This window comes from Phacochoerus africanus, chromosome 6 (genome assembly GCF_016906955.1).
Source record: "Phacochoerus africanus isolate WHEZ1 chromosome 6, ROS_Pafr_v1, whole genome shotgun sequence".
Taxonomy (NCBI): domain Eukaryota; kingdom Metazoa; phylum Chordata; class Mammalia; order Artiodactyla; family Suidae; genus Phacochoerus; species Phacochoerus africanus.
The window spans coordinates 74341402-74353698 of record NC_062549.1 but is presented as its reverse complement, the minus strand read 5'-3'; the positions used below and the strand labels follow the sequence as shown (position 1 = coordinate 74353698).

The 12297-nt window shown below is 39.5% G+C and overlaps 1 protein-coding gene across 4 annotated transcripts in view; it reads right to left on the bottom strand.

Annotated features, from left to right (window-relative positions):
• The window catches only part of TOX (thymocyte selection associated high mobility group box), a 302432-nt gene that overhangs the window by 16009 nt on the left and 274126 nt on the right, over positions 1 to 12297 (bottom strand). For all 4 annotated transcript variants that reach the window (XM_047783873.1, XM_047783876.1, XM_047783874.1 and 1 more), the window contains one exon: positions 5468 to 5548. In XM_047783873.1, the coding sequence (XP_047639829.1) occupies positions 5468 to 5548 (81 nt within the window). The remainder of the gene's footprint in view (positions 1 to 5467; positions 5549 to 12297) is intronic.

Here is a 12297-nt window from a genome sequence, read left to right as displayed (position 1 = left end):
CTCGCTTGGTCATGTCAACTCCACCTCCTCTGCAGTACTCTCTCCTGCCCTCCCCTTGCAGCTGCTTCTATGGCTCTTTCCTCTGAAATCTCTCCAATTCCCTCTTTTAATCGTGGAGCCTAAAACAAGATAGGTCAGTGATCCCAGGTCTATCCCAGGCTGTGTCTACAGCCCCAGTGCTCCCCTCCTTGCCTCCTATGTGCATGGGTTTCCGTGGCAGAGAGGGCTGTGCCAGATGGGTTTGTCACTGGCTCCACGTGACCAGGTGATGCACCCGCACAGCTTTCCAAATGCTCTGTAGGCCCTAGCATCCACTGAGGGTCTTGGGTCAGCCTCTGGGGGCGGGCGCCTCCCGCCCCCCACTCCTGGCCTCCCTCAAGCCAGAACAGCTGTACTCTTGGCTCTCAAACATGTAAGAAGGCACAGAATTTTACTGAGGATAACAAGAGATTGTAGCTCTAAAGATCTAAATACTGACAATCAGGGTAGAGAAAAGCCTGAGAGCTTTGGAACAAGAGAGCAAGGAGTCTTCCTCCCTCTGCCGCGACGAGCCTCTCAGATGCTCCGAGTCATTCAGTCTCTCTGTCTGGACTGGCGAGAGAATGGGGCCAAACCTTACTTTGCAGGGTGGTTGTGATGATGACTAGGAATAGACGTAAAGTGCCGAGCACAGCGTGCAACACACAGAAACTACTGGATAGCACGGTGCCATTTGTATTTGTGCTGTTACTGAAAAAATGCGGTGTCTAGCTGGGCAAGTGTTGGTATTGCCACTGGGTACAATATTTACTACGACTGAGTTTTTTTAAATTCTGGGTTGGTTTCAATTTTATTCAGGCCTGAAGTCACAGTAATTAATACGCTGGATTAGATGGCACAGAGTTTATTTAAGCTAAAATGTAATAACTGAAAGGAGAGAACATTGTCAATCCTATGACTCAGTCTCATACGTGGAACCGATGTTCACTGTCTGTTTCTATATTTTGATTATGTTCTGTAAGAAGCAGGTAATTTCAGAGTAGTCAGAAGCAGTTAATTTTAGAGTATAGTTTCAAACTTCTCACGGCGCATGAACTACTTTGGTCTGTGGGTTCATCTCTGGGCTCTCAGCACCGAGCCTTGGGCCCGACGTGGAGCAGGTATGGCTCAGCCCTGGCATGGCCTGGTGTGGAAGCAGCAAGAAATAATAGATTTGACTTGGACATAAATTAGTGAGGGGAAGAGCTTCTGGCCTAGGGAGGGGGCCTTACTGGATGAAATGAATACACCACATAGAAAGTTGGTACCCAAATATGTAGCTCTGGAGGAGTAAGTCAAAAAGTACTTAGGAAAATGGACACAATGCTTTGGCTAACATAGTATTTCATTGACAAAAGTGACCTTCAGAAACAATCAACAAAACAAAAAGACAACTCGCAAAATGGGAGAAAGCATTTGTTTTTCTGTCTCTTTAGGGCTATATCCATGGCATATGGAGGTTCCCAGGCTGGGGGTCAAATTGGAGCTGCAGCTGCTGGCCAATGCCACAGTCACAGCAACACAGGATCCAAGCCTCGTCTGTGACCTACACCACAGCTCACGGCAACACTGCATCCTTAACCCACTAAACAAGGCCGGAGATTGAACCTGCATCCTCATGGACACTAGTCGGGTTCATTAACCATTGAGCCATGATGGGAACTCCAGGAGAAAATATTTTTGAACACTGCAGCCAACAAGGGGTTAATATCCAAAATACACAAGCATCTCACATGGCTCAATATCAAAAACCAAACAACCCAGTTAAGAAATGGCAGAAGACCTAAAGAGACATTTCTCCAAAGAAGACAATCAGAGAGCCAAAAAGATGGATCAGCAGTGCTAATTATTAGAGAAATGCAAATCAAAACCACTATGATGTATCACCTCACACCAGTCAGAATGGCCATATCATGAAAACACCTACAAGTAATAAATGCTGGAGAGGGTATGGAAAAACGGGAACCCTCTACACTGTTGGCAGGAATGTAAATGGGTGTAGCCACTATGGGAAACAGCATGGAAGTTCTTCAAATAGAACCACCATATGTGATCCAGAAATCCTACCCCTGGGCACATAGCTGGAAAAGATGAAAACTCTAATTCAAAAAGACACATGTGCTCCAATGTTTAAGGCAGCACTATGTACACAATGTACAAAAACCAAGACATGGAAACAACCCAAATGCCAACCTTTAAGAAGATGTGGTGTATATGTGGTGTATATATTGTGATAAGCTACCAAGGAAAAGAATCTGAAAATATTTATGGATAACCGATTCACTTGGCTGCACACCTGGAAGTAACATGATATTGTAAATCATCCATACTTTAAGGGACCTGAGAAGAGAGAATGGCCATGGTTCCCCCTGACTTGTGGTGTTTGGAGGAGGCAGGTCAAGGATACTGTCAAGGCAGAGCGGCCCAGCACAAGGACTGTGGGAGGTGGAGGTCAATGCCGGGCTTGGGCACTGGTTACCTGAGTTGTGCTTTTCTTCTTAAAGGAAATGTTGACAGTCAAGCCTGCTTGGAGGAACAGGGGGGTGGGGGCTGAGGGCTGTCACTCACATAACACTATCTTTTAAAAGTCCAAACCTGACCGAGCCATCCCTAGTGAAACCCATTCAGGTCAGTGATGTCTGTCTCTTCGTGCAGAGAATAAAACCTGGCTCCTTTCACATCCTGCAAGGCCTTCATGACTTGCCCACCTTCCCAGATTCATCTCAGACCACAAATCCTCTGTAGGCTCAGCTCCAGCCACACTGACCTGCTCTCGGTCCAAGGAGGGATCTTTGTCCCTTCAGTCTGCACCTGCTCCACTGCCTTGCTGGCTTTGTGCCAGGCTCGCTCTGTCCTGCAAGTCCCTATCTTCCTTCCCCTCAGCTCCAATGTCACCTCTTCAAAGAGACTTGGCAACCACCCTATCGGGGGCCTTCCTTTATTTCCCAGAAGGCTTCGCTTCACAAATATCTTGGTCATTTATTACTTTCTGTTTTCACTAGTAGTCTCCCCGGATTGAAGAGAAACTCCTTAAGCCTGCCAGTTCTCCACCATGCCCTCTGAGCCTGGCCTGGTGCTTGGCCCAGACCATGTGCCCAGGGAAGTTCACCAGATGAACACATGAATGAGTGAATGGGAAAGATGGAGCTTGGCTGGCACCATGGGGTTACCTGGAATTGTAACTGTTATTATCATGCAGCATTTTATGATTGCACCATTAGATCTTTCAGAACATACTAAAAAATTATAACAGAAAATATGTGCAAACATGAATGGCCATTATTTTCCTTGTGATGATTTTAAATGGAAAAGAAAAAAATTTTACATATGTTTTTCTGTGCAATTGGCTGCTAAATTTTCTGCACATGCCTGCAAAGTTATACAGCAAATATCCTGTTCACGCACATTAGCAGGCCATTTTTCTAACTTGGGGAGGGTATTTAAATAACTTTTCTTCAATTTGTATACATACAATAGATAGCTGTACATAAATAGACATTCAACAGCTCCAGCAAAATTTCTACTGCCAAAGAGAAGAAAACATCAGAGTAAGCTGTAAAGAAAGTGCTTGGTTTTTTTAAATGTAGAAATGGCAATTCACAGCATTTACACAAATTGCCGTATACTGAGGGCTGCAACTCTGAGAATGAATGGTAAGAAAAGTTGCAGCTAGGAGCAAATCTGAGGACACTTGTTTTGAAAGTAAGGCTGAGTCAGAGTTATAGCCTTCTGGCAGTCTGTATAACATCAACCCGAGTGCTTTGTATGGGGATTGAGACTTTATGTATTTTTTTCTTTTCTTATTTTGCTTTTTAGGGCTGCACCAGTGGCATGTGGAGGTTCCCAGGCTGGGGGTCGAATCAGAGCTGAAGCTGTTGGCCTATGCCACAGCCACAGCAATGTGGGATCCAAGCCTCATCTGGATTCCACACCACAGCTCACGGCAACACCAGATCCCTGACCCACTGAATGAGGCCAAGGGATCAAACCCACATCCTCATGGATTCCAGTTGGATTCATTTCTGCTACACCACGAAGGGAACTCCTGTCTTGATTTCTTACATGTAAATGTTCTGAATAACTCTTCTATATAAAATGCTCAAGAAGTGGGAGCTCCCTGGTGGTCTAGCGGTTAGGACTTGGTGCTTTCATTGCTGCAGCCCAGGTGTGATCCCTGGTCTGGGAACTGAGATCCCACATGAAGCTGCTGCACACCCTGGCCAAAGAGAAAAATGCTGCAGAAGAAATTCACCTTGGATGAAATAAGAAGAATTTATATGCCCCCTTACACTTTGGGCATATTAATCTGAATAAGACCAAGTGACTAACCCAATTTTGGGATAGATCTAATACCTCACACCTTATTTTTTGCTATAGTTTTATATACATGCTCTGAATTCTATAAGTATACAGAGAGGTATGATGGTATCTGCAGAAAATATAAATAGTTTCAAAGGAGTTAGAAAAATTAGAAAGTGTGAGATCCACAGTATGATAGTAGAGATGAGGTAGAAATTTTAAGGTTAAATAATAAATACTAAGTCTTCTCACAACATCATACATTAGAAGTAGAACATAAAGTGGCATGAGACCAAGAGTGCACTGAAATTCTATACACACTTGTATTTTGCGCTCTCCTTACTTCTCTGCATCATACATGTCATATATATTTTCCCTAAGAAAAACTCATATATAATTAGAGCTGTTGGAAGGGGAATGGGTATTTGTGGATAAAAGAGAAAGCATTTTTCGTGGGTGAATGGAATGAAGTCCAGAGCCCACGCCACACTGAGCCAAGTAACAGCCACATTTGGATTTAAGATGACACAGCTTCAGCTCTGAGATGGCCTCCCTGAGAAATCTATAAAAGGAAATGTAGCTTTAATAACCAACACCAGAGTTAACTCTTCAATATTTATAACAGAAAGGACACGTGTTTGAGATATTCCAAAGCATAAAATATTTTAGGCGGTATTTTCATTTTCAAATGAAGTTTGTTTCTTTTGTTTTTTGTTTTTCCCCCTGCTTGTTTGTTTTGGCAGGCTTACAGCCTAAAGCTGTTGTAATGAGGCTAGAATTTAAGACAGTTGGTGTCTCCTCAGCAGGGGCCAAAGAGATGGGGTTGAGGAGGTGGGGGTAGAAGGCAATTTAAGAGTGGAATATGGTGAAATAGAAAGTTGGCTCAAGATTAGGAATGCACTGTGACTAACCCAGAAAACAAATAATCCACAGATAGGTGGTATTACACAAAAGGCCCAGAGGATGTCTTTCTGGTCCTTTAGGTATGAACAAATATTTCCACAACATATACCTTTGTTCAGGATTTACTTATTTCAGCAAAGAAGATTGTGCAGAAATGCTAAAGTACTCTTTTATGCTTTCAAATGACCATCACAGTCTGCAACAAGATGGCCACAATCCATCACAATATCACACAATTGTGCGTTACCTTGGATACAAGGCTGGCTCTGTACGCTGCTAGTTGCTTCAGATACTCCTTCTTTGCAGCCTCTGTTTTCTTTTTATAGACCTGTAACAACAAAGGGTCTTAAATTAGAAAGTGCATCTGCTTTTGTTCCAGGGAAGTACAATGCAGAATGGTAATTTTGTGTTCACACACACATACACACACAAGTATATAATATATATACCTCCCCAAAGATTGTGTTTTATTACTGAAACAAGTTTTTAAGAAATATATCAATAGACTAGATAAGAAAAAGATTAACGATAGTAAAATTAGCCATTTTGCATTAAGCAAATGAAAAGATTTATCTGTGTTACTTTGAGAGTGGAATTGGTTGGCTTAGAAAGATACTATTGATGAAGGTTCCCAGGGAAACCACATGTGAGTGGAGAAGCCATTCATATTTATATGATGGGCAGACAATTCTTCAGTGTATTTGAGTCCCAAAATATATATGCTCCGTGCTAAATATAAAAGCAAGGACAATTCAAAGATGACCCATTATGTTCAATAAGTCAATCAAAGGAACAGTGATGGAGTTTGCAGTTTCATCACTATTTAAAAATTTTGTGCCTTGAAGTTCTATTTTCAAAGACTCAGGAATTAGCGATGGCAGTGAAAGTCACACTTGGGAGTGGGCTTGGCACCCTGAGTGGCCAAGGATTGCATGTGTGTTGTGCTGTGTTGTTGCTCTGGTCCTTCCCTTTCCAACAAAAACACTGGATGGCATGGCTCTGTGGACACCTCAGTGTGAAAAGGTAAAAGTGTTCTGAATTAGAAGTTGAGTTTACAGAAGCTTTTCATTTTTCAGAGGGAGTCAACTTGAAAATAAAATAAAATCATCCTAAATTGAGCAAAAGTATTGAAAAATGACTTGCTATAGGTTAAAGATGACATTGTTAAGTTAAACAAAAAAGTCATTAAAGTCAAAGATGAAAGATTAGCAAAATGAATGCACATGGTTATCTGCTACCATTAAGTTCATTCTCTGAAGGCTTTAGAGTCTGTTTTTATCAATCTTTTGAAATCAGCCCTAATGAACAAAATATTTTTCACCATTGACTGTATCTTCATCAATATGACTATTTTAAATTTCCCACATCTTGAATTTTACAGCAGGGAATGAGACTTGGCTAATACTTTGCAATGCTGAGCTCAAAACCAGACACAGATTAGCATGAAAAGTGACTATAGAATTAGAGTAGTTAAAGGGAACCCTCCTGCACAGTTGGTGGGAATGTAAACTGGTACAGCCACTATGGAGAACAGTTTGGAGATACCTTAGAAATCTATACATAGAACTTCCATATGACCCCACAATCCCACTCTTGGGCATCTATCCGGACAAAACTCTACTTAAAAGAGGCACGTGCACCCGCATGTTCATTGCAGCACTATTCACAATAGCCAGGACATGGACACAACCCAAATGTCCATCGACAGATGATTGGATTCGGAAGATGTGGTATATATACACAATGGAATACTACTCAGCCATAAAAAAGAACAAAATAATGCCATTTGCAGCAACATAGATGGAACTAGAGAATCTCATACTGATTGAAATGAGCCAGAAAGACAAAGACAAATACCATATGATATCACTTATAACTGGAATCTAATATCCAGCACAAATGAACATCTCCTTAGAAAAGAAAATCATGGACTTGGAGAAGAGACTTGTGGCTGCCTGATGGGAGGGGGAGGGAGTGGGAGGGATCGGGAGCTTGGGCTTATCAGACACAACTTAGAATAGATTTACAAGGAGATCCTGCTGAATAGCATTGAGAACTTTGTCTAGATACTCATGTTGCAACAGAAGAAAGGGTGGGGGAAAAAATGTAATGGTAATGTATATATGTAAGGATAACCTGACCCCCTTGCTGTACAGTGGGAAAATAAAAAAAATAAAAAAAAGAATTAATATCAAGAGTTTTGAACCCATCCTAATTGTGATTTTCACCTACTATATAATCTCAGGCAAGTAATTTTTCATCTTTGACCCCAAATCAATATGAGAGGGTCACCAGTAATGTTTAGGGGCTTTTCTAGCATGGTATTTTAGGCTGCTGTTATCCATTTCACTTTGGCAGGCCGACACAATAAACTGACTCTGAGTATAAAAAAAAAAATAATAATAATAAATAAATAAATGTTATTGCAGAGAAAAATAAAATAAAATAAAATAAAACTAAGTTAAAAAACAAACAAAAAAAAGAATTAGAGTAGTTAAATATAACTTATATCTAAAGACCAAATTTCTGTCAAAGTCGGCAGCAGAGGTCAATTTATGGTCTCTGATGTGGAAGGTGGTTTGCTGAGCTCAGTCTCCAACTGTGAAATTCAAGGTGTGAGAAATATTACTTACTCACGAATATTTTAATGAAAGCAGAACATTTTAGTTATGGTAAACAAATGAGTAACCTTGTCAACAATTATAAAGAACTCGATGGAATCAATGTGCTCCTGGTTCTCCCTTGGGGAGCCCTTCAGCCTAGTCTTTTATATTTGCCATTTGGTATAATAAAAGGCTATTATAATAAGGCTATTAAAATTAGTACAAAATTATAATCACTATGTCATCTTTACAATATATGGAACTAAAGAACCTAAAAAAAATTTTAAGTAAAAAGTCAGTTAATCCTTTGGTTCAATTACAGGAGAATTCTAAATTTACTGAGCTAATTACTAGAAGTCAAATTCAAATCCTTTTTTATACATGAAAACAAATAAACACTAGATTACAGTAAGTGTCTTTGAACAGTATGATCCATGTATATTATACGCTTTGGTTCAGCCACAGAAACACAGAGCCCTCCTGCTTTTTATTGATTTATTTCTTCAAAGACTGATTTCTGTTTGCACTTCTCCCTCCAATTTCTCCTCTAAGACATAATTTATAATTAATGACCTTAAACTGACAATGTTTACATTTACTTTTAATACCTTAAAACTGTGTCAAGAAAGGGTTTTTCTCCCACACAGATAGAAACCCTACTCAGGACTTTGAAGCAAGTATTTAGCAAAAATATCTTTGATGGCAGTATGCATTTGTATACTCGAAGCACTTCTATTTTTTTTTTTTTATTAATACGCTAGTCCAAGTCCCAACTAGGGTTTATTTAGCTTCCAAAGGCAAATACAGACACTTGGGTCCACAGCACTGCCCAAAGCATCATTTTCTAAGTAGCACAGATAAGACCGTATTGCCAGATGGCCTGATTGTAACATCCATCCTTTCTTGTATTTGGCTTCTACTGAAACAGCAACAGTGTTAACTATGGCGGGTCTCCCAGCAGTTAACATCCCACGAGGTGTTAACTTTCCTGAAATTTGTTGATTAACAACTGCAGGAGAGAGGTGGTAACGCAATGTGTTTCAGGCTGAATATGTGCCCCCTGGTTTCTCTGGGAGATCGATGTCTTTACAGGATGCCTGACTAGCATTCCGAGTGCCCTGTTTCCTACAAATGGCTCCCTGTCGGCTATTGATGATTGGCTATGGGGGAATCATCATACAGGCACCTAAATACCACTTTAGAAAAGAGTAAACTCATCATGTCACATTACATGGATTGATGGGTCTGCTCTTTCCTGAATAGCTGCAGATGTTCAGAGGGAGAATCAAAGGGTGGTAATTTCAGGAGGTGTATTTCTGCGATTGTGTTTAAAGGGTGGTATCCCAGATCAGAATTAAAATCTGAGGCAGTTTTCCTTGACAGTAATTTAGAATCTCCACCTTTGAGAACTACCTAATGGCTCAAATATTATTCACCCTGTACCTCTTTATGATGCTACCTTCTAAAATTGCACAAGGATCCTTGTGAATTCTATTGTTGATGGAAATGTCTGAAGAAAGACCTCAAATGTATGAGAGTGATAAAAAATTAAAAATTCCACGTAACTAAATTCCTACTTTAGAACAGATATTTAAAAATCATCAGTAAAAAGTTCCTCAAAATGTTTCGAAGCTCTGTTCATGGATAGTCTTCTGCTTGCAGAAACCAAAGATGATGCTGACTATACTGGGCAATGAAGAGCCTAATGCAATGACCAAATGTTCTAACCTAGGAAGATGGGTCTCATTTATGTCAAAGTTAGGTCTGGGAAAGAAATGGTCTCTCTCTCTCAGGGAAAGACAAATATTTTAAAGATATGTGATTCACAGAGTAAATCTTAGTCCTCAGTTGAACTACAAGATGGCTTCCAAGTGGTCTACAGCTGTTTGAAATAAAGTGCAAAGTTGGCCAGATGAGGATTTAAAAATCATAATACATCATTTATCATTTTCCCTAGCTCATCCAAACACTTTTGAGTTCATCCTGTCCTAACTTAGGTATTTGCTGTGGTTATTCTAGGAAAGCTACCATAACCTATCTAAGAATTGCATCTTGGTGGTTAAACTAAAACATATGTATTGACTAAACTAAAACATACAACAGATAGCAATTCTAGAGAATCCAAATTCTGTTCATGTAATCTAGGTGATTCAGTGAATCATTTTAAAAAATGCTCTACATACCAGCATGCATATATGTTTTTATAGGCTAATAATCTCTAATTAAAATCAGCAGTTCAGTATCACTGAATATGATCCATTCAAACAGGAAAAAAAAATTCTAATACAACTAGTCACTTTGCTTCTTTTACTTTCTGCTCCCTCACTCAATAAACCATCTAACGTATACAAAAAGTTAAATCTTATATATACCATTTAATTCCATCTTCCTTCTTTTCGACTCTGGCCCTTAGTTACTCTCTAGTCATAGTTTATTTCAACTCTTTACAGTAATAATAATAAGGAAAACATAATTCTTCCAATTCTGGATTTTATTCAAATACCAAAAAAATAAAACTATAACGCATTTTTCTTTTTGGTTAACTACAAATGCAGCCTCCTCCCCCCATAAGTTCATATTTATAGAAAATGCTTAGACATTCAGTTATATGTAAGAAATACTTTAATCACATCTCCCTGTCATATACTTGAGAAATTAACGTTTGCAATGTCTTTCAATGCTGTTATTATTTAGGACAGTTAGAGCAAGCATACCCATGTTTTACACAGACCTTTGTCCTTAAATGCAGTTCAGTTTCCATTTGTGTAACTTGCTCAGAATTTAAGCATTCCAGAACTCGAAGAACTTTATAAAGTAGTATTCAGAGCATTAAAAATATATGATACAATGTGACAAAAATCTTGCTATCAATTCTTTTGGGGATCCATCGGATGCATCTAAATAGTCTACACAATGATGGTACATCTTGCTTCTGGAATGGCAGAGATCAGAAGCCAGCTCCTTGTCTGAAAAAATGGCTGCAAAATATTATCTGTCAACTAATTAAATGAAGATGACTGGGGTGAGTATGGTGTTTTCAATTATACTTAACAATATTTTGAGTACCTATTACATTGCCTGAATGATGTGAGACACTGAAGCTACAGAATCAAAACAATGCCTCTATTGTGAGCATTTTTTGTGTCAGGCACTATACATACATATATGTAAATGTGTGTGTACATACACACACATATATAATGTGTATATATATATATGTACAATCAAATTGCTCTGGTATCTAAGATCTGTCTTTGTTTTCACAGTGGCTCCTCCTGGTGCATGAGATCTCCCCTTGATACCTCTCAGACCCCCAACTTCAGAGACCTGCCCTCTTTTGTTGATAGTAGAAGCCTCAGCAGTCGGGACAGAGCTTGGTCCATTGTAGGTGCTCAGGGAATACTTATGATCAAGAGTATAATCCCTAGTCTCAGGTTTTTCCTTCCGTGAGCCAGCATGTATGAGTGTGAATGGATAAAATATCGAATTGTATCTTCTAAATTACGGTGGACATCCATGGGAATTGAGGATTTGATACACAGAGAGACAATCCACCCACTCCAAATGGGCTTACCAATAAAACATAGAGCACAACAGATTTGAGTGAGTATTATGTTCAGATTCTCTCCCTGCTGATGTCCTTGAACCTTTCAAGTGAGATATCTGCTCCCCCAGTGTGTGAGCATGGCTTATTTCTGTGTGTACTACATATGTTCACACCTACGAGGGCATGCAATAGTCTCATCTAAGTACCGGTAATACATGTGTATAAATTTACCTGTGATTAGAGGTAAAATATGCTTACCACTGCGTGTAATATTTCTAAATGCTGTTTCAAGTTTTTATGAATATAAACTCTTCTTCATTCTATAGTTTTTAAATGAACAACTGTTTTAAATATCCGTTACTTCCAGTTAAAAAAAAAAACTGGGGAAAATAACATAATATTTATAAGGAACTGGTCAAGATAAATACATGTGTGAATGTTACAGAGCAAGAGGATTTTAGTTAACCTTCAGTATTGTTGACATAAACCCCCAATTTTATCAGAAGACATGGGCTGGGTGGGTGGGGGGAAGCCTGGCAGCATCCCTGCAGTGGGTGTTGGAGCACCAGTGAGGAGTAAATGATTTGATTCCGTGGGCTCAGAGGATTTGTCAGCTGCCTCATAAGTATAATTCTGGCTCTTCATATCCCTGCTGCTTCTAATTTAGCAGGACAGGCTCATAATTGAAGCAAATTAACTATTTACACTTGCCACTTCTACCAGGGGAAGAGGACACAGCAGCAGGAAAGAATGAGTAGGAAATTACATTCTTCCCACTTGTGTCAGATCTGCCCTTATATAAACACATTAACAGTAATTTCATGAGGCGTCAAACATAGGAATAAATACTGAGGGATAAAATAATGAGGTGTTGCTATTGAGCTGAACTGCTATGGCTAATATCCTTGGATATGAATTATGCATCCT